This window comes from Molothrus aeneus, chromosome 3 (genome assembly GCF_037042795.1).
Source record: "Molothrus aeneus isolate 106 chromosome 3, BPBGC_Maene_1.0, whole genome shotgun sequence".
NCBI classification, from domain to species: Eukaryota; Metazoa; Chordata; class Aves; order Passeriformes; family Icteridae; genus Molothrus; species Molothrus aeneus.
Window position 1 is genome coordinate 45719578 of NC_089648.1, and position 21755 is coordinate 45741332.

At 39.9% G+C, this 21755-nt stretch overlaps 1 protein-coding gene across 1 annotated transcript; it reads right to left on the reverse strand.

The window, feature by feature from the left end:
- Window positions 1-1261: 1261 nt before the first annotated feature.
- Window positions 1262-17068, reverse strand: OPN3 (opsin 3). Its single transcript, XM_066545675.1, has 4 exons — window positions 16679-17068; window positions 5835-6154; window positions 4640-4891; window positions 1262-2071 (listed from the first exon to the last, which is right to left on the reverse strand). Exons 1-4 carry the CDS (start codon window positions 17028-17030, stop codon window positions 1802-1804), a joined length of 1194 nt encoding a protein of 397 aa, XP_066401772.1. The 5' UTR covers window positions 17031-17068; the 3' UTR covers window positions 1262-1801.
- Between the last annotated feature and the right edge of the window lie 4687 nt (window positions 17069-21755).

Here is a 21755-nt window from a genome sequence, read left to right on the forward strand (position 1 = left end):
AAGCAGTGCTGCAGTAAGTACAAGAAATAGTTATATTTAAAAGATGAGCAAATAGGACTGCAGCACACTAACTTCACAGAGCCACACTTACAAAGCCAGTGACAAGCTACAAGAAAGTTACTGCCAACAGTTCAAGAAACGTAGTTTTGAGTTGCTAATTCAGCCTACAGCTCCAGGGACACTGACACTCAAAAAGGCATTGCAAGGGCATCACGGTAGGGTGCCCACATTGCCAGCTCCACACTTTCTAATCTCTTAATAAAAATTCTTCATTTCATGAAAGGAAATGAAATCTCACAATTTCAAGGAGTGTCATTTCACAAAGTTTCAGTCATTCCATTCCATTCCGTTCTGTTGTTTTCACTTCATTTCAGAATTTCTTTTTTTTCACACTAACCTTTTAGCAATCTTGGGGCTGTAGCTGAGATGCCCATCCCCATTTATGGCCCTAATCTGCAAGGTGTGAGGGCAGAAATGTTGTGCCCCCACTATAATTATCTTGTTATGCATTTTCCAGCCCCAGTGTCCCTGGAACTCTAGGTCCTTTTTCTCTCTTGACCCCAACTCTAGGCATAATGGCATCTTGTCACTGGGGCTGAGGTTCTGATCACCATGGGAGGTCCAGATTAGAAAGATGTAGGAGCAGCAAAGTTGGTGCCCTGTCAGCATTGCCTTGGCATGCCTTTTCCAGCCCCAGTTTTCCTGGAGCTGTACGCTCTGCTGCTCTCTGAACCCTAACCCAAACCCTAATGGCAACTTGTCACTGCTGCTGTGATCCCCATCTCTGTGGCTGGCCCAGATTCCAAAAGTGTAGAGTGATCAATCTCAGTACCCTGCTGTGATGAAATTTCTTCATTTCACAAAAGGAAATGAAATCTCATCATTTCAGTGAGTATTACTTCATGAAGTTTTGGTTAATTTCACTGTACTTCATTCCATTCCATTTCAAAAATTTAATTTCTCCTAGGAATTTTCATTCTATTTCAATTTCATTTCACTTCCTATTATTTCCTTTCTTTGTCTTCTCCCTTAACTTCATTCATTTATTTCTTGTTTCACTTCTTTTCATGAAAGGAAGTGAAATCTCACTATTTCAAAGAAAGTCATTTCATGAAGTTTCAGCTCATTTCACTGCACTTCAAACAGAGTACCTAAGATAAGAAATTTACCAAAACTTCTAGTATTCCATTTTCATATATTGTTACATGATTGTCAGTGTGGTAAATATGTTGTACATCAACTAATAAAGAATCACACACTATTATTGTTAATTACTCAAATTTTACTTTCATAAATATGAACAGTGGGTAATTTTTCTTTACAAACTCTCTACTTGATCTTTAGAAAGGCCAACTGAAATACTGAAATACTATAGTTTTCTCAGGTCATAGTACTTCCCTTCAAGCTGTATCCAACAAGCTACAATACCAGATCATGTCCTAGTTGGTGGGGAAAAAAATATTTCACTGAGAACAAAATTATATAAATAAGATCCATTTAATTATTCACTGAAGGCCCAATATTCAGAAAACATTAAAATACCAAAAGTTCTGAATGGCAATCATAAAATATGCTTTAAGAAAATTCAAAGTAATGACATACATCAACAATTTTAGCAGAGATTTCCGTACTGTGACCAAAAGTGAACTACTCGGAGATCTTGAGATGATGAATCCCTTCAGTATTTCACAGCTTAAGAATGTGGTTTCCTTTGGCAGCCCACAGACACTGCCCCTGAAACCAGTCTCCAGCCTCAACTGTCTAGTGGCTGAAATCCATCTCATTCCCATGTCTCTTCAGCTCATCCCTGCAATGGCTTTACTTGGATGACATTTACTTTTGTCTCACTGTGTTTACTGCTGTCATCTATTTGCTCGGTGTCATCACTGGTGATTATAAAAATGACAGAGGAAGAGCTGAAAGTCACTTTCTTCTTTGGCCTGTCCCCTGCCTTCTGAGACATAACTATGGGTCGTATTGGTTTGTCACTCCCTGTTGCTGGTGTCTCTTTCATTGTCCTCTGGAATCTCATCAGGCGGAAGCACAGGAGTTGCAAAAGGCAGCGTCGAAACTACAAGAGAGAATAAATAGAATTGTGTTCACCTTCCTAAGCATTCACTATCTACAAGGAAGTGAAGGACACATTACAGTAAAAGACTCAAAATAAGAGACTTCTGCATATCTTCTGAGTTAGTTTCAGTAACAAAACATGCTGCCTTTGTAGTGGGTACTTTTTTTCTCTACATCTGAATAAGATCACTGAGCCAACAGAGGGCACTGAAATGCAGCTGAATATTTTACCAGCTACAAGCAAAAGACAAGAGGACTAGGCTCCAAAGTGTGCTATAGGTTTTGTTTCCATATTCAAAAATCACACATTAAATCCAGCAGGGAAAGAATATTCTCACAAACACTTCACAGGAGGATACAGAGGGAAGGAACAAGGGGAGGAAGGGGATACAAAGGGACTTTTTCTTCCCTTTAAGTAACTCCAGGGTCTGGAATTTTAACAAAAGTATTTAATGTCACAGATGTAAAATGAAATTTCAATGGTTAGTAACACAGGAGTCAAATGTTCCCATTGAATATTGCTGGAACAGAAATTTTTCAGATAACCAGCAGCTACCTGTGACACAGGAAGTCTGTTCTACTGTGTGCCTAAATAATGTGAGATATTCAGTGAAAGCTCACACCAGCACACAGAATGGAAATTTGACTAGTAACACCGTATTAATTCTCTAATTATGGTCTCCCCTTCAACAAAACAAAGATCCAGGTATGAGAATTAAAGATGCATTCACTCAGTAGCTCCATGTCTGCACACATTTAAAGCATGATCCTTTGGGGAAGAACCCTGGTTCTATAAGCAACCAGAGGGCAACTTCCCCTTTGTTTAATAACCTGTAACAAGAATTGCCTGGAATGTATGAAGAAGACTTCAATCAACAAACAAAATACCAAAAAAACCCCAAAACAAAAACAATAAAAATCCCAAACACAACAAACATCCGGGAGCAGGTGGGAAATAATGCACATTTTCTCTGAAAAGGAGGTAGGACATCTCTTTTAACAGCCTTCCATTTAGCTGTGTTAAGGATTACTCAGTATTATCCTGCACGGCCAGTGCCTCTGTTTTCCCAGATATCATGCAAGAAGCAATCTGACATGCCACGCTAGAACAAGGTTTTGCTGTGGAAAATTAACCCTACTCTGACACAAAGAAGGCAATATGTCTGTCCTGTTGGGAAAGGATCGTAGCTAATTACAAGCTCTCATAGAAGGATCATCTCAGAGAAAGAATGGTCATGTGGAAGCCTTGAAAACTTCAGAGGTAATGGTCTACCTCAGAGTAGCAGAGAAGTTAGAAAGTACAAGCATGTTAGAACAAGTTCAGAAAAAGGAAGGTTATTATAGAGAACTTCTTTCACGATTCCTTCTGAGGGTAAAATAATCAAAAAACGTTAAGCAAAAATACTATGATTTTGGTTCTAATCTGGAATTAGAGGCAAGAGAAAAAAACTTCACAATGCATCTCCAATAAACACGTTCAGATGATTGACACATATCCTGCCTGTGTCTTTACTGGCATTATGCCTGGTACAAGTTCAATTTGCTGCTGGGTATCAGAACCCACAAAATGTTTGTCAGAAGAGATACTCAGCCTGACAACTAGGTACAGAGTCAGTGCCAGTGTATTTAAAAAGTCACTCTGTTGAAAAAGCCTTTCTGAACGTGACTGTTGTTAGCTTCCCATATCCAGGATAACTCTGATACTGTGCAGCTGTGTAACTGTGGATCAGCCTGCTGTGAAATGAGCTGTGGGGGAAGAACAAGATTGGAGGCCACATTGGAGGCCTCCTTCTTTTACTCAGGAAAGCATTTAAGCTGCCCCTTGCCCTGGGTCCTGACCTGAGCTGCTCTCAGCCTTTGCTTGGCTGCCCTCGCGGCTGATCAGACGCACTGGCTTGGCCTCCTTGTCCCTACAGGCAGCTGGCTGGCCCAGGCTGCTGCCCAGCAACTGCAAGCCAGTGTAGGAAATCACAGAAAATTTCACCTCTATAATGGGTTTAAAGGGAAGGATAACTCAGCAAAACCCCTCCAGCAATCACTCATGGTTTTTTACCCTTTGTAAGTGATTCTACTGAACTCCAGACACCTTTATACAATCTTGATTTCAGAAGTTTACAATGTGCATGGTACACTTCCAGTATCAGTCCTTGTGCTGCTATAACACAGAAGTCAGAGACAAGTTTTTTTATTCCTAAAAAATAAACACTGAGTATTATAAACTTCCTCTGATGGAATTCTACTGTGGTAAGGGAGTGATTCAGATGAGGTCTTCTACTAGCAATCCATTTCACAGGTAAATTCTCAAAACTAGACATTCTGACACTCTTTCCTGTCCCTTTTGTGATTTAGATGTGTGAATTAGCAAAACAAATTAGATTTATGATCTGGTGGTATTTAAGCACCATCAGGGATTTTAGTTCTTCTAGATTGTTACCATTTATTCTAGCTGTTGAAATTTTTAAAAATTTTTTCAGATTAAAGTAAATCAGACCTACACTTCACAAGTGTAATTCTAACTAGTATTACTAGCTACTAGTAATTCGAACAAGAAAACCTTTAATGTACCTACCTTTCTACTCATGAAGATATAAATAACTGGATTATAAGCAGTGCTTGACTTGGCAAAGAAAGATGGGATGATAGCTACTGTTGGAGTTACAAGGTTGCTGTAGCCATATGTTATCAAGAGGGAGACCACTGCATAGGGCATCCAACAAATAAGGAACGTGGAAATCATCAGGAAACACATTTTAGCCACCTTCTTTTCATATCTTAGAAGTTTGATCACTTGAACTGTCTGGAAATCTTCTACACAGCGAAGCTGTAGAGAGAAAAAAATAGCAAAACAAAATAGCCTTATGTTTTACTTGAACCTGAATAGTTCTACATTTATTTATAAGTAACTGACCCACTCTCTTAGTTTAAGGCACAGACACGATACACCTTATCTTTTAAACCACAATTCTTCTGGAAGCTTACATCATGTTTCTCAGATTTTATTCCCTACATTAAGTGTAAAAATACAAGCTGAGAAAAAATAGAATAGCTAATTTACTAAAAGACAACAAATGCAGAGATGTCACAAAGCATGCTGCAGTTATAAGTACTTTAGAAAAATAACTTGCCCTCAGCTATTGCATAAGCAAATTCAGTTTATATTGGTGGTCCTTTGTCTGACTACTTAGACAGTCCTGTAGATTGATGGAAAAAATCCTTAGAGAAAAAAAAAATCATAAACAGATTTCTCTGTACTGCTTTGCCACATAGTATGTCACCCTACAATCATGAAATCTCTAAAGCAGAATACGAGGCAGCAGGTTCCCATGTTATCGGAGTCATAAAATACGGAAAAGATGGGACATGAACATACTCCACAAATTATCTATTCTGCCAATACTGTTGACCATAAACTTGAGTGGGTCCAGACTAACTATCTACAGAATATGAATCATTAACACTTTCTCATACTAAGGATTTGTATTGAATTTTCAGGTGAGGATCTGATGTGGATTAGTAAGCATTAGCCCTTCCCTACTTCCTCCCAGTAAAACCCCACAACAAACAGACCTCAGTAGCTCTAGGCTGGTTCTCTCCCAATCCTACAACCTATCTAGTGGTACCTGACATAGATGAACATCAAATTTTCAAAAGTTTAAAAGGGAAGTGAGAGTGCAAATTTGGCTTGGATGCAACCTTCATATACAGCTTCAACATTTTTCACTGACAATATTGCATTAAGGGAAGTCTTACTTTAACTAACTTACCATTCTTACTGCATGCAGAATATGGCCATAGCAATAGGCCATGATCCCAACAGGTGCTACTAGACAGCCAAGGAAAAAAAGGAGCACAAAGGAGGTATCATTGGGGTCTTTTGACTTCCAGTCCACTGAGCAACCTAAGCCATGAATTTCCAGTGTGTATCTGTTCCAGCCCAAAAGAGGGGCTCCAGTCCAGGCCAGTGAGTACAGCCAGATGTACGTGATAGCCCGCCAAGACCAGGAGAAGTCAATCACCTTTGCATGGACCACCCGAATGTAGCGCTCATAAGCAAGAGCAGTGAGAGTCATAATGGAAACAATTCCTGTAAAAAAAATAAAGAAACTCAATTAAATTATTCACAAATACTGTAAACAGGACTGCACTCTTCTTGATAAATGTTTCCATTGCCAGAAGGTTAACTCAAAATTACCTAGCTCACATTATGAATCTAACACCAATAAGACTTTTTGTACATTACTCACTAACTACTAAGGCAAACAGAATCACCAACTTCAAAATACTCAGAGTAGGATGCTGACATCTGATCTAGGATGTACAATGGCTAAGAAGTGGGACAAGGGAAAAAGAGACTAAGCCAATGTAGCCATGATATTTTCTGAAAAATCCATTCCTTAGGATTTTTTCTCCTGAGAAGCTGAGATGCCTCAAGAACAAAATGTAAACAATGGTTATCTGCTGCTGTGGAATGCAACAGGTGGATCTGTGATTGTTTCTAATTAATGGCCAATCACAATCCAGCTGTCTGGACTGTCTCGGTCAGTCACAAGTCTTTGTTATCATTCTTTTTCTATTCTTAGCTAGCCTTCTGATGAAATCCTTTCTTCTATTCTTTTAGTATAGTTTTAATACAATATATATCATAAAATAATAAATCAAGCCTTCTGAAACATGGAGTCAACATTCTCGTCTCTTCCCTCATCCTAAGACCCCTGCGAACACCATCACAAGCCAATACCTCTTCCTAAACATTACTTCATTCAGTGAGGTATCATGGTCCAAGGTTTGGGGTTTTTCCTGCTGGCAGTTGTTATTTGTTCCTTTGGGGTTTGTGGTTTCCTTTGGCTGTTTAGGGTTTTTAAAAGAAAAAGCTACCATATAAAACTGAGATAATCAGTAAGAAAAAAATCTCTTAGAAACTTAGTGAACTGAGAGTTGAGACTGAAATAAAAGAAAGCCTTCAGCAACTGAAAGCAGAGATGTGCACCTTTAATGTGAATAAAATGACTAGAATAATTCCAATTTATTTCAAGATATCCTGGAAGACTTTGCATTCCAAGAAGAACCAGGAAGGCAAAGCATTGCATTGCTGAAGGTGTCCCATCTGAAAGACATTCAGTTATTTTGAGTGTCCTTTCATATTTTGCTGCTTTCATAAAAGTATCAGTCCTTGTTTATTTATGCACTCTCTTCCTTTTCTGTCCACCTCAAACCCAGTACACAATTATTAACATGTTATGACAGAAATCACACATTATCTTCAGCTCCCAGTACTATCCCATCCAGACATTTTTAAAATTTCATGAAGCTAAGGCATTTCTGTCTTGATAAGAATATAACGATTTCTATTTCAATGGTCTGTAACACTTGATGATCAAAAACCAAATTGCCCATCAGGCAACTGCCAAACACCTGAAATCTGTTATGATTCAGTCATGAAGTTCATAAACATAGGCTCTTAAACAACAAAAGGGTGTATTTCACAGCATTCTGTGAGATTATACAGATATCTGTGTCTAAATCTGTATAGATTTTATCTAATACAAAGCACAACTATTTTTTCATGCATATGCACAGCACTTCATTTCTCCAAGTACATTCATATGTGCCATAAGCTCTAAGAAGGTTAATTGTGCAGATTTCACTACCAAAGAGAGAACAACCATTTTATACTCAACAGGAACCTGATCTCACTTTGAAAAAGAATAAACATTTATTGAAGATAAATTAACAACAGCACAGAAGGACCAGCAACATGGATTTTAGGAAGGCAACTGAGAATAACAAAATCTAGAGCAACACATAGACTCTCTGTAAAGGTATTTAACAGCAAAAGCAGTTTATTATTAACCAAGTATCTCACAGTAGAATATCCTTTAGGATTCTAAAAAATATTATTTTATGCTGTAGTTATTAAAAGATTCCCTTTTTATAAGAGGTGAGTTAGAAAGTTTTCTTGATTAAGGGAATTTCCCAGTCTAAAAGAAAATGTGCCACACTGTTTCATATATCTCTTTAAAATGAAACCATTTTTAATATGTTTTTTCTAGTTATCTTTAAACCTTCATCATGAAAAGATGTAGACATTGTTGGCAATGAAGTAACCTTTCCCATTTAGTTTTGTAGGGTTTTTTTCCTTGTATAAATCATTGCTGTAGAATTTCACTTTCATAGCTTGAAATTGGACTAGCAAATGTGGGTGAAAAGGTTTCCAAAGACCTAAGGTTGGGTTTGTGGGTGGGTTTTTTGGGTTTTTTTAAAATGAAGTTGAAAAGTCCCTCATGCCTTTTTTGGTGACCTAACATGCTGAAAATACATTAGACAATGTGTACCTAAGCAAAATATTAGTAGGCATTAAAAAATAACTGCAGGATTTTATAGGTACTATTCTACACTTACACTGGCTAAGGTAAGTGCTTTATTCAATCAAATGCAGTCTACTTCTTGAACACAAGTTAAGGCAACAGGTTCCCTTCCATTTCTCTTACCCAAAGATTAGGAACATACTTGAATTTTCCTCCCTGAACTGTAAATGGGACCTTGGACAGCCTGTTGGATAGTATGCACCAAAATACAAATCCCTGTTCTGTTGGTATTCAAGGAGCGCCTGGCAGCACGCAGACACTGAGGCAGGAAATGCAGGTCACAGCACAAGATATATATCATTTATGTGTGCTTATAGCTGCATTTTCTATGTTTCATTCATTTCTGTAGTCTAGTGCAGAGGAAAGCTCTGAATTTTACTTCCCTCCCTGCCCCCACTCCTCTACAGGAGCTTTTCTGGAAATTATTACATTTCATCCTGAGTTGCATATTTTGATATGATGAAATGTGTGCTGATTAAAAAAGTAAATCTGTTACAGAAAGCCATTATGGTTATTGTTTGGCTATTAGCCCCCCTTAGCAAAAATACACATTTCAAACCAATTCTACCATTTCTACCTTTTATCTGAAACAAATTTTGTTTTGCTTCTCGAGGTACTGGAGATCTACATATTTTGATTCAAGGCTAAGACCCAAGATTCTGAGAATTGATTTACTTTACTAGCAATTCACTCTTTCTAATTCCTTCAGAAAGACTCTACTGCCCAGTGTTTACAGTGACTGCATGTCTGATATACAGATTTTCATCTCAGACAATACCCCTATCTGTATGTGCTGATTATAAACATAAACACTTTGTGTTTAGGAACTGCTGCTAGTTTTAGCTCTGATTTAAGCCTGGGCAATTACTCTAGCACAAATGGAGTCATTCCCATTGAAGCTGCAGATAAATGTAGCAAAACTGAAGTGTCTTCTTGTTTAAGCCATTAGTTTGCAATTCCTATGTTGCAACTCCTCTTCTTCTCCAGCAGCCAGCCATACACAATCAGGGAGCAGTGACAAGCTACTTCTTGTTATTTGGATGCTTATGAAGAAAATTCTCATTTTTGCTATTTTGCATTGTTTCCCCACTGATATACTGCATTTAGTGTAGATCTTATTATGTACCATATGTGCTAATTATCTCTTCCATATTCTGGGTTTTTTCAGGAGTCAGTTCTGGATACATCATTAAATACTTCAATCTGCATAGTGTAGGTCATCACAGAGAAGACTGTAAAACACAGCTAAGCTGTACTGCGTTATACCACACAATGTGTATATCCTGACTTTATAATCCTTAATTAGAAGAAAAATATTGCAGTGCCTTCAGAACTGAAGTGTTACTTTCAATGAGTTTGAAGAGTCACAACAGCTTCTGCCCTCTCCATGCAAGATACACTTTATTTTCATATTGAGGCCCTGCCCCGAGTATGGCCTATAATTTGGTCAGCGGTGATATCAAATATTCCCAAAGTCTGAGCATCTCTACAGAGCAACTGCAGCATAATGTAGCAAATAAGATCCATTTCTGAGACAGACTGTGGCTTCTGTCAAAGAGTGTGGAAGAGGTTTTACAGCAACTTCTGTGAGCCAGAGAGAAGTTTGATAAAAGAATTTCCTACCAAGGTTTTTGACATAGAAACCAAGAAAGAAAGAAGGATAAATAAGAGAAACCTGCAACAGCTTATTCCAATAAGCACTTTGCTTTTCCTTCATGACCAATGAGTAAAGTGTAAAGTTATGAATTTTGTAAGAATGTATAAAAAGCATGCATGCTATAATAAAAGCAGTTTGAAGCCTTCTGAAAATGGAGCGTGCTGCTTTGTATTGTCTCCATCTCAACTACAACAAAAGGGCATATTATTTTCTATATCACTTAATCCTTTCCCTACATTCAAGTGCTGAATGACTACTTTGCATACCTAATCACAGAAGAAAGCCATCCTTCTGCAATCCCTCTTCACCTCTTTTCACATCTGAAAAGCCAGAGAGCAGCAATTGAGCAGAAGCAACTTCCTGTCCATGGCAAGAAAAATTATTATTGCACTCTCTAGTTTTGTACTACAAAATATATAACCAGTCTATCTGAATTCAGCAATTAGGCATTGCAATAAGATTTAGGCACCAGCTATTTATCACTTCTAATTTTACAAGTAATTTTAACATCTGCATTCAACTCTAGGGAGGTGAAAAATCACTTCTCTTAGACATAACATGCTTCAAATATATTTTATATGTAGCTGTCCTACAAAATTATGGTGAAATAAATCACCTCCAGATTCAATATTCCAAGTGATTAACTTACTCGGGGGGAAAAAGCTGAAAGCATGCTGATTGAGCCTCCAGCTATTTGTAACACATGATCCTAAAACTATCTGCTGAGTAACAATTGAAAATGCTTTTAGTGAGATTAAATCAGTGCATATAACACACATGGGTAATGCAAGAGAGTGGCACAGGACATCACTGTCACTGTGCAGGGAAGAGCCTTAGATGAACAGGCTGTAACTGAAGCCTCACAGGACACTCCCAAGCAAATAATCCCTACTTCAGTATTTGGTGGGTGTGGGTAGGATGGTATCGGCTTGCCTTGAAACAAACAAATAAAAGAACCTCAGCTGTAGACACATTAGCTTTTCACAGGAGAGTACAGTCTGTAAAATTCTTACAGTTTTTCCCATCCTCTAGTTCACATTACTGGAATGGAGTGTTCACCCAGATATCAACATTGATTTGGTAGCTCATTGAGATCTGCATACCAGTGGTATGCAGATAGCTGCTGGTAGCTGCTGCATACCAGTGGTAATTTGTCCAGAAGGGACATAATACTTTAAAATAATTTGACATTAAAAGCTGGCAGTGTTTATTTTACCTTTACAAAACCAGCTTGCAGTTAGGAAAGACAGAGGTCTCTAATCACATTTCAGTAACAGTAGCCTTTCAATTGCAAAGAAGGTTTAATGATACAAAGCCTACCCTAGAGTACAGCCTGACTATGCAATCTTCTGTCAAAAGACTGCCTCAGATAAAGAGTTTTGGTGCCTATTCCTCAAGACCATTCCTGTTATCAACATGTTTTTCCACTCCTTTCTTCCACTGCACAACTTAAAAGGTGTTAGAACACCAGTACTGGCCAATGGTTTAGCTACCATTACTTTTAGCTGAAGTTATTTATGCTTGAGGGGTTATGTGTGTATGCTCCACATGACAAGAGTAGCTTACCTCAAAACCCTCAGGGCCTATTTCAATGTACAGAAGGTATTAAAGCAGACACCCACTGCCTGGGGGTGAGCAGTACACAAATTTATCTTGTGCACATCAAGTTCTGACAGCCACTGTCATTCAAAAAAACCCCTTAAAAATATCTGTGAGAACCCAGCAGATATACACAAAGATCATGACATCCTGACCCTGTATTTCACAACTAACCTCTTATCTGAGGAAAGAAATTATCTATGTCTGCTAACCAAGACTTTTGGGTATGTTAAATGTCAGGTGTCTTCTCTAGAAATCATAACCAAAAAGCTATGCCTTCAGTGATAGTACACCTCCCAGATATGAGTTGTGGCACTAAATAGATAAAGAGATTACACAGATCTCTACTACTTATGGCTTGTAGTCTGTTGACTACAGACAGGGAAACAGTTAGAAGCATTTTACATAAAGAGAGGGTGGCAGATGCAGTAGGGCCAGCACAGAGCTAACTGCACACCTCCATAGAAAGGTGACCCTCATGGTACAAATACATCACTTAATTGATGTGCAGCTATCATATCACACCAGGATACACCACCTGTACCAAAATAAACACTGGAACTCAGTGAAACAAAATTAAATGAGGATTAGCGTCTAAAACAGACAACTGCGTCAGGAAAGCTTAGACTAAGACTTGTCAGGTAATCATTTATGTCGTTTTCCCTACACTAATATAAGAGGTGCTAGGAATGGCTTTGTAGTAGAGAAAAAAATAAAACACTTCTTTGGGCCTCTGCTATGAAGACATGTAGCTACACTCTATCTTGACTTCAGACTCTCATCAGTAAAAGAAAATAGGGACTGTTATTTGTGTGATGAGAAGAGATGTTCAGTAGTCAAAATGATCAGTTTTACACTGTAGCAAGCAGGTCTCTGCACCTTCTAAAGGCTCAAAGAAAATCTTTCAAGTCACAGAAAACATAGGCAGTAGCACAAGTATCAGGCTCTGAGCTGTGCAATGCAACTCAAGAGCAGATGTTGAAAGACATCTGCTTGTCAAGACATGGGCTTGTCTCAAGAGAAAGTTACAATAATACAGACAATTGTGAGGAACACAAAAAACAGCCATTTATTCCTAGACAGACAATCTGTAGTTATGCTGCCATCTTCTCAACTTAAAAGTTTCAGACTGTGAACATCTGCTTACAGTGTCTAAGTTCCAGATCTCACCACGCCTCCAACTGGCTGGCAAAATGAGAAGCACTCTTAAAAAGAAAATGCTCAATTCTTCAATGCAAAATTATTAGAAGCGTAGAGAGTGCCCTTATACCTGGGGAAAGGAGTTGCCATTATTCTGTAATGAAGGCTTCTGAAAATATAGATGCTACCAGTTTATTTTAAGCACAAATGCCACCTATGTATTTAATCATATTGAAATCCTTAAGAGGAACACAGAAATATCTTGACCTTGGCTTTCAAAACAATATGAGGAAAACACCTCATATTTGTACCAGATTGTACCAACACCTGAAAATTTAAAATAAAGTTGCTGAATCATGATTTTCGATGTGATTCCTGATTAACTACAGAAATTAGGAAGAATCTGATTTTTAAAATTTGTTGAGAATTAGCTCTGAATTTAAAGTGAAAATCTCATTAAAAATACAAAAGCAGATTTAATAATTTGTCCCAAATTTGTTTACTACCAGGGAAACCTCTCATTTATAAGTCAACACATGCAGAGAACAACTTAAAGCACGTATTGGGTCTTAGGGGCTGTTCTTCTGATTAAAAAAGATGCATAAGGATTGAAAGTAAGACTGAACAGCCTTCAGGCCTGAAGGGCTGGCACAGAAAGTTCACATAGCCATGTCCAAGTTCATACCCAAGAATGAAATCACAAAGCTGTAAATAATGAGGTTTTGGTCATCTCACCTAAATTTCAGCCAGACTGGGTCCAACCCCAGGACATAGCCACACCACTAGAGTAACCTCACGTGATTTGTTATGGTTTCATAGACTCCATATCCATGGTATCAGAGCTACCCCCACTTTATTCCAAAAACATCTTTATTATGTCATTGTGGCTTCATGAGCAATTAACACTGTGCATCTGTAAGTACTCTTCTTAGTTAATGCGAATTTCACTTTTGAAAGCTGTCAATTTTGTATGTCTTCTGATCAACAAATGTACTGCACATTTCCAAAAGTTCTTGGGGAGAGTGCTATACTTTCAGAAGCACTTGTAAGTAATACACAAGTAAGACATTACATTACTTTCCCTACCACCATCACCTCAAGATAATAGGTGGCTTGGGCTGTTGCATACAAGAGAAGTAGATTTATAACTGCAAAACCTGGTTGACTACTGAATGAAATCTTTAATCTTCGCCACTACCGGGGGAAAAAATAAAGAAACAAAAAAAACCTCCATCCAAATAAAAACCAGGAAAAAACCACCAACAAAAATTCCCAAACAAAAACAACAAAAAAAAAGAAAAACAAAGAAAAAAATCCAACCAAAATATCTAACCCCAAACAACACCAAAACATTACCAAACAGAAACAAACAAACAAAAAACCTTCAAAATACTGGTTTTTCCATAAACACATTACAAAATGAAAATAGAAACCATGGTAGCAATAATCCAGACGGCAGACAGAGTAGGAAGCTACCTACAGGGCATCACTTATAATTTTTTTTTCCCTCAGCATTGACAAGCCCCTGCTTTCCTATGCAGGTGGGGAATCACTTATCTTCAAAAGCAGGAAAGAACAATCCTTCTATTTCTAGATAAGAATATGAAAACTATACTGTGGAGGTTAAAATCAGACATCACTTTATCAGATTATGATTCAGAATATTCAATTATGATAGCCAAGTTAAATATTTTCTATTGGTTTACATGGCAGCTGAAAAAAGTAAACTAAAGTATCATTCCTGAACATTTAGCTGTGAATTTACTATCCACTTCCATATGAGCAACTGCACACAAACACACACTTTTCTAATATTAATAGTAATTAAAAAATTCTTCCCAATGAAGCACATTTTGGAGGAGGAACATAGCATGAGCACCACAGGAAGATGTAATTTTACAAACCATAGATTCTAACTTGACTGCTCTCTAGACAAGGCCCATGAATTTGCCTACATTTCTTTTGAAAAAGAAAAAAATTCTTAAATAGAGGGATGCAGGGAAGCATCAACACTAAATATATTTATAGCAACAAATTATGTAGCATACCTCAAAATAAACAGAAATTGAAAGTCACATGTGATCAAGCAATTTCCTTGCCAATTTATATACCTCATTGTTTCTATTTTTACTATTTCAGATGATGGTACAAGATTATTATAGTCTGGTTTCTTACCCTTACTACATATCTCATTTTTGAACCTATATGGAAAATGCCTCCATCAAAAATAATAAGTATAATATAGAAGAGACAAAGAACAGAACTGTACTTTACATCCCCTCTGTAACATTAAAATTCAGTTGTCTGGCAGCATCTGTTTAGCAGACAAGTTCTTGAGTTTCTCAAGAATTTGAACAGGCTGAGTGATGGAGACAACTTCATGCCAGCAAGGTGCTCTAGTTCTTTTCCTGATCCCAACAGCTACACAAACATCTGAGATCTGTGCACTGCAGAAATTATCTGGTACCAAACACTGCACAAATGATTAACTACATCCTGCACCCACCATAACTTTCAATACATAAAATTTTTGCTGCACTATGCAGCAGGAGTCAAATCAAGCATGAGCAATCATGAACCTTCGCACAGTAGCCCACAAAATGCTGACCATAGAACTATGTGAAACAAACGTAATGTATGCAGGAAAGCTACAAAGCTTATTCAAGACTTTAATGTATCATCTCAGAGTCAATTTCAGGGTACATATGTCCAGTGAGTGCACTGTGATCCACCTCTAACTTATACATCTCTGCCAGAAGATGTATCTAACATGATGAGCTTTAGATTTCATTACAGGTTAGCCGAACATTTACTTTCACCATTAGAAACACGAGTCTCTTCTTTTGCAGCATCCTTTACTGGTAAAGAAAAAGCAATATTCCTTTTAAGAGGCTGCGTGTACATAGCTGGACTGTAACCTATTCTTCTGCAGACTTATGCAAAGGGTATGTATTCATTTCAGGAAGGAAAGCAGTAATGAGCTTATAGGTTTTGAAAATGGAAACAGTGTAAGAACTCCTCCTGCAATGGTAACATTTCACAGAAATCAGTGGTTTCCCAAAGCCCAACTGTGACACCATTATGACTGAAAGATGGTACCCGAATTTCGCATATGGATAAGGAAATTCAAGGCACTGCCACACACTGCGTATCTTTATAAACAGACAAGTCGCAGCACTGAGAAGGCTGCTGGGGAGCAGCTTTCCACCTGTTCCATGGAGGCAGAACATTGCTGACCCTACATCCAGAGTCATACGTGCTCCATGTCCACAGACTGCAGCACTTCCTCCAAAACACAGTGCTTTATGCTCATGAATTCTGCGCGTCACTCGGTCAACTAGAGACCTCTTCTAACAGCGCTGCTGCCCTTTTCCCTACACGTCCCATTACACCTTACACAGGCAAAGGGGGGAGTTCGGAAAAATAATTTCTCTTTTTGCTTCGGGTCGTTTTCTCCAGCACTGTCGCTCTTTTTTTACCAAAAAGCACCGGCTCTACCCAACCCCAACTCCCTCCCCCCCCACCCCCCCACCCCCCCACTCCCTCGCCAGGGCGGCGACTGAACCCCCTGGGCCGGACTGCCCCGCGGGAGCGGCCGGGATGCGGCGGCTGGGGCAGGGGGGATAGAGCGGCTGCGGCCGGCAGGGAGCGGTTGGGAAGCAGGGACGGAGCGGTTGGGCCCGTTGGCAAGCGACAGGCACGGGGCGGTTGGGAAGCGGCAGGGATGGGGCGGTTGGGGCGGTTGGGAAGCCGCGGGGACGGGGCGCGGTACCGCCGGTACAGGCGGCCGAGGAAGGACCCAGCAGGACAGGGAGGGACAGGCGGCGTCCGCGGCCCCAGCACCCACCGAAGAGGCTGCTGCTGAAGCCGTCCCAGACGCAGCCGGCGGCGTCCCACACCCAGCGGCTCCTCAGGCAGGACATAAAGGTAAGGCTCACGCCGAAGACGGACACCAGCAGGTCGCTGAGGCTGATGTTGACGAGGAAGAGGTTGGTGGGCGTGCGGAGCCGCTTGAACTTATAGTAGAGCACCAGCACCAGCAAGTTGTTGCACAAGCCCAGCATGCCGATGGTGGCGACCAGCAGCGCCAGCAGCTCGTAGGTGCCGGCGCTGAAGAGGGGCCGCTCGCCCGGCACCTCCTGCTCGGGCGCCGCGGGCTCCGGGCGGCTGGAGGTGCCCGTGCCGTTCGCCGCGGGCATGGCTCCCGGCCGGAGCGGGGCTAAGGCTCCCGGCTCGCTCCCAGCCCCATCGCACGCCGATGCTCCGGGCAGGAGGAGGAGGAGTCCCCGCGGCCTTCCCGCCCACGGAGGGCGCGCCCTCGAGTGGCTTCGCCCTCGCCTGCCCCGGGGCGTGCCCGGCCTGGGAATGGCTCCTTGGGAGCAAACAGGTCTCGTCGCCCTGTTGCCGCGGTGAGCAGCCCGGTTGTGGCCGAGATGTGGCTGTTATTTCCTCTTCCTTAAAAATCCTGTGCGCTTTGGCTGGGCCACGGCTGCCGCCAGCAGCGCTTCCCTCACGGGGACCGCGTTCGGACAGACCTGCTCCGCGGCCAGCTCCGAGAAGAGGTAGAACCGATATTTAGGCTTTTTCGCCAGATGTCCTGCCAATGAAAACTCCTGTTATGGCAATAGTGTCTTCTCAGGAGACTCCCCGCAGTGCTCAGAGCTTACCTCTAGGAGTTGGAGCCTCACAAAACGACTCGGCACCACCGTGGCCCGTGCAAACCTGTGGTGTGAGCGAACACTGTGTCAGCCATGGGCAAGTAAGACGCCACAGTTTGCGCCGTGAAGGCGCCTGTTTTATACCTGTGTCTCCCGTGTGTGTTGTACAGGAAAACAGTGGCTGCCTGTGTGCAGCTCTAGCTGCTGTTAGGCACGGTGTCGCCCCAGACCCCAGCTGTGTTAGGGTGTCTCCGAACCCAACCCACCCCGCGTGTTTCACAGGGAATTTTGCTCACCATGGTTCTACACCCAAAACACCGACCAAGCATTGGTTTTCCTCACGGGAAGACCTCTAGTGTGTTTGCTTTAATATGTGTTGATATGTGACAGCCTTCTTAAGGCCAAAGAAAACTTTCAGTTTAGGTCTATTCTTACTCTAGTTAAAAAAAAAATAGCTGTGAAAGCAGCAGAATTTTAATATTTTAATGGATACATGTCTTGTCAAAAAATAGGTTTTTTTCTTCTCTTATACACAGTGGTATTAAATGGTCTAGATTAAGCGTGAACTGAGACTGAAAACTTGGATAGTTGAGGTAGGTTTGATGTCTTTCAAAACAAACCTATATACAAATTATGGGCTTCTCATGGCAGTAAATTTTATATGACAAATTACTGCTGTAATACAAGGCAGTAGGAATAAAGTCATAGGTCAGAAAAATTAAACACTTAGGTGTTACTTAGGTTAAAGTACCTATTCTTGTTAAAGTTAACTTTATTTATTATCCATGTTGTTAAATCCCTCATATACTGATGTAATCAGTAATTGAAAATTACTTTATAAAGGTAGTTCAGTCTGTTTCTTCGTCACCAGTCAACAGGGCTTTTCTCACTGCAAAAGAAGGAGTAGCTTCCTTTCTCAAAATCAATTATATGTTTTTACCATAAAAGCTGTATTTACAGAACACATGACCTTCCAAAATTTCTACCATAGTAATAGACCACAGTACTTGAGCATCAGTTTTAGGGAAGACATAATTTTGTCTTTCCTCATCCACAAAAGAAATTAACCTTTACACGACAGACCATGTGCAAAATTATTATGTCAGTGCACAGTTATGGGTTTGTCACTGCATTTTAAAAGTCTAACAATGACATGACTGTATCAAATTAATGCTACACCTCATTGAGAACAAGACATCTCTATCTTCTGCCTCTTAAGGAAAATCTTAAATTGTGTATATTTTTTTCCCTGCAAAATGAGAGGAGAGAAAAGGTGGTAAGAAGAATGGGAAAAATTTAATGTTTAGTACATTCCAGATAACATAGTGTCAATTGGCAGATTCCATTATACACTTAGGGTTTCTAAGAGGTATTTCACTAAAGCACCTGTCAGAAATACTCCCTCTAGATGTCTTTGAATTTATGGAAGGCAAGAGAACCCATAACTTGCATTTTATAAAGATCATATCTCAGAATGCTTTATTGGCAAAGGTCACTGTATTAATACTGCCAAATTGCTAACGTTATTCAAGTGGTCTTGGATACTTCATGAGCAGAGTTCCATTTGTTTTCCATGCAGTGTCACTACTCATATGAGGCACAACAAAAAGAAATGTTGTTTATTTCAGGTCAAAGGCAAAGCTGGAAACGGAACCTTGACTCCAATTCTAGTGCAGATTCTGTTTTACCTAACCCACTCTAGAACCAATGCAGCTATGGTTTTAATAATCTACTTAATTCTTAGTCAGTCCTCTTCTGCTGCAAAAAAGGGTTTTACTTTTATTTTTACCATTGCATGAAAGGATAGACCAGAACCCTAAAAGTGTATGTGTGTGACTTACTGGAAGTGCATCAAAGTACTAAACATGTGTGTAGCTGAGCTCATGGGATATGTACAACAAGAAGCAGGAATAGAGGGTCCCCAGTCCTGTACTACAAAAACAGTCTCTGAAACTCCCAAGGACTTCCTAGATCTCTTCTGCAACAGTCCTTTTATCTTGTTGTCTGTTATGCACAATTCACATGGGGTAGGGGAACGCTTTGGCTGTAAATTTTCAGGTGGCCAACATATGCTTACATATGCACAAGACAAACCTTAAAACCCAGCCTTGGAACTAATAATTCACAAGTAGAAAGTTTGCAGATGTCTGGTGCCTTCTTCAAAAGTTTATAGTATTTAGTGTTTGGAATGCTTCAGCACACAAGAGCGTTGAGTGTCATATGTTAGAGCTGAAGATTCTGAGGCACAGTAAATAAACTTTCCAAGTCACTGCTACTCTCTAAGCTTGGGTAGAAATACAAACCACAAATGTGACTCCCCACATTGTAACTGCACCATTAAAAATGTCTGGCCTTTTGCAGTGAGAACATTGTGGAGTGGAAAAAGAGTGCTTTAAGGCATTCAAGAGACCTGTTTCATTTTATGTTCACTGACTTATGTGTTGCTTTCACTCATTTTCTCTGTTCTCTGTCTTTTGCTAGTGTGCCTTTGAAGTCACATACTCTTTCCTATCTTTCCTGAGAAGGAGAGAGTGAGCAGGAAAGTCAGGCTTTTGTCTGTATTAAATACAGTTGTTCTAGGAGTCAGATAATACTGAGGTTTTCATGCCTGTTTTGAATTTTGTAAGCTTATTATTTCTAAGGTCATGGTATAGAGCCAGAATGCAGGCTGCTCAAAACCAAACCAAAACAAAACTTCCCAAAAACTCTGGCTACCTAGCTTCAGATTTTTTTGTTTTGTTTGTTTGTTTTTTACAGTACACTCCTGGCATATTTCTTTTTCTTATATGTTGTTTTTGCTATTCTTTAGCCTCAGAGGCAGATGAAAGCTGAGTGATTATTTGCTGTATCTATACATAGCTGCAGGATATATCCACAGGGCAAGCGTAAGTGTGGACAGAAGAAATCTTTCATCTGTTGTCAACCTCTGGGCATTAAAATGAGGCTTTTAATATAGATCTACACTTGTTGATAATGCAATTTTTTAAGTAAAAAAACCCCAAAATACATAACCCTAATGGCAAAGGTTTAAAGCTAGGGCTTTGTCTTCCAGAACTTGTAATCCTACATGTATAATCTAGTCCATATTGGGATGTGAACTTTAAATCATAAAGCAGGTAAAGTGCTAATGTTGCAAGATTGTGAGAATAGTGTGGGCTGAGAGAAGTGCTTGGCTCAGACACGGCTCACTGAAGCAAGCACAGGTGTTTTCAGTGAGGGAAGGGGACCCAAGCAGGCTGTCCTGGGAGGTGGTGGCGAGCAGTCAGAGCATCTGTGCTGCAGCTGGAAGTGGGCTGCAGCCTGTTCTGTGATGTGTGAGCTCTGGTATACCTGACATGTGTACAAAGAGCTGTACTAGCTGCAGCTGTGAGTCATCTCACCTAAATGATGCATTTGAAAGTTAAGTGCATAAGACCAGTAAGATGAATCACCCTCTGGAATTTTTTATTGACTGGCACATAAGATGACTTGAATAATTAACTTTTAGATGCCTAAGTTAGATGAGATGAACTTCATCTTGTCTAGAGAAACCTTTGTGGGACTGTGCTATGTGTTTAGGAGGCAGATGCATATTGATGCCTCTGTGGCACTTGTTTCTTGCAGACTAGATTAAAAGAGGTGGTGATATATGCTTGTGCCTGCTGGCATCATGATGTCCTTGGTTGTACAGACACAGCTCATAGGGCAGGCTGAACTCGAAACACTAGCGTAGAATAACCATTGTAAGACCAGCCACACCAGTGTTTGCAACAATAGCACTTTTAAATTTATTTGTGATATAAACTGGTTTTTTTTAAGGAATGACTACCTTGCATAGTAATTCATACTTTTGCTGCAGCTTCTTGTTAGTGTGACAAACATAAAGTGACAAATATAAAGTGTTTACAACCTCACTGCCTTGTCATTTTCCAGAGCCCAACATACAAATCAATATATAGTTCATAGGAAATTCAGTTTTTAAAACTATCACTTGATCATTTCAGCCACTGTTAGTGACAGAGAGGAGCAGATGCACTTTATAGCAAGGAGCACTTGTGGGGTGTTAAAATTGAAAGAAAAGTGAAAAATTGAGCCAGTAGAAAAAAAGAGTGAGCTAATGTAAATAGTGCCCCTTAAACACTGTTCCACAGAAGAAATTTAATTTTGACAGTGCTAAAATTTATTACTTGCCGAGCCCTATACTGGTCAGAGAGTTCAGTCAGTCTGAACTGAAGCATCTCTATACTGATTCAACTTAAACACAGCCAGGTTTAACAGGATGTTTAT

Excerpts from the sequence above, each read along its gene's own strand:
- OPN3 (XM_066545675.1), bottom strand. The coding sequence starts at position 17,030 with ATGCCCGCGGCGAACGGCACGGGCACCTCCAGCCGCCCGGAGCCCGCG. Across the intron at positions 6,155-16,678 it reads CTTCAGCAGCAGCCTCTTCG|GAATTGTTTCCATTATGACT; the intron begins GTGGGTGCTGGG and ends TTTTTTTTACAG. Across the intron at positions 4,892-5,834 it reads TTCTGCATGCAGTAAGAATG|CTTCGCTGTGTAGAAGATTT; the intron begins GTAAGTTAGTTA and ends TTCTCTCTACAG.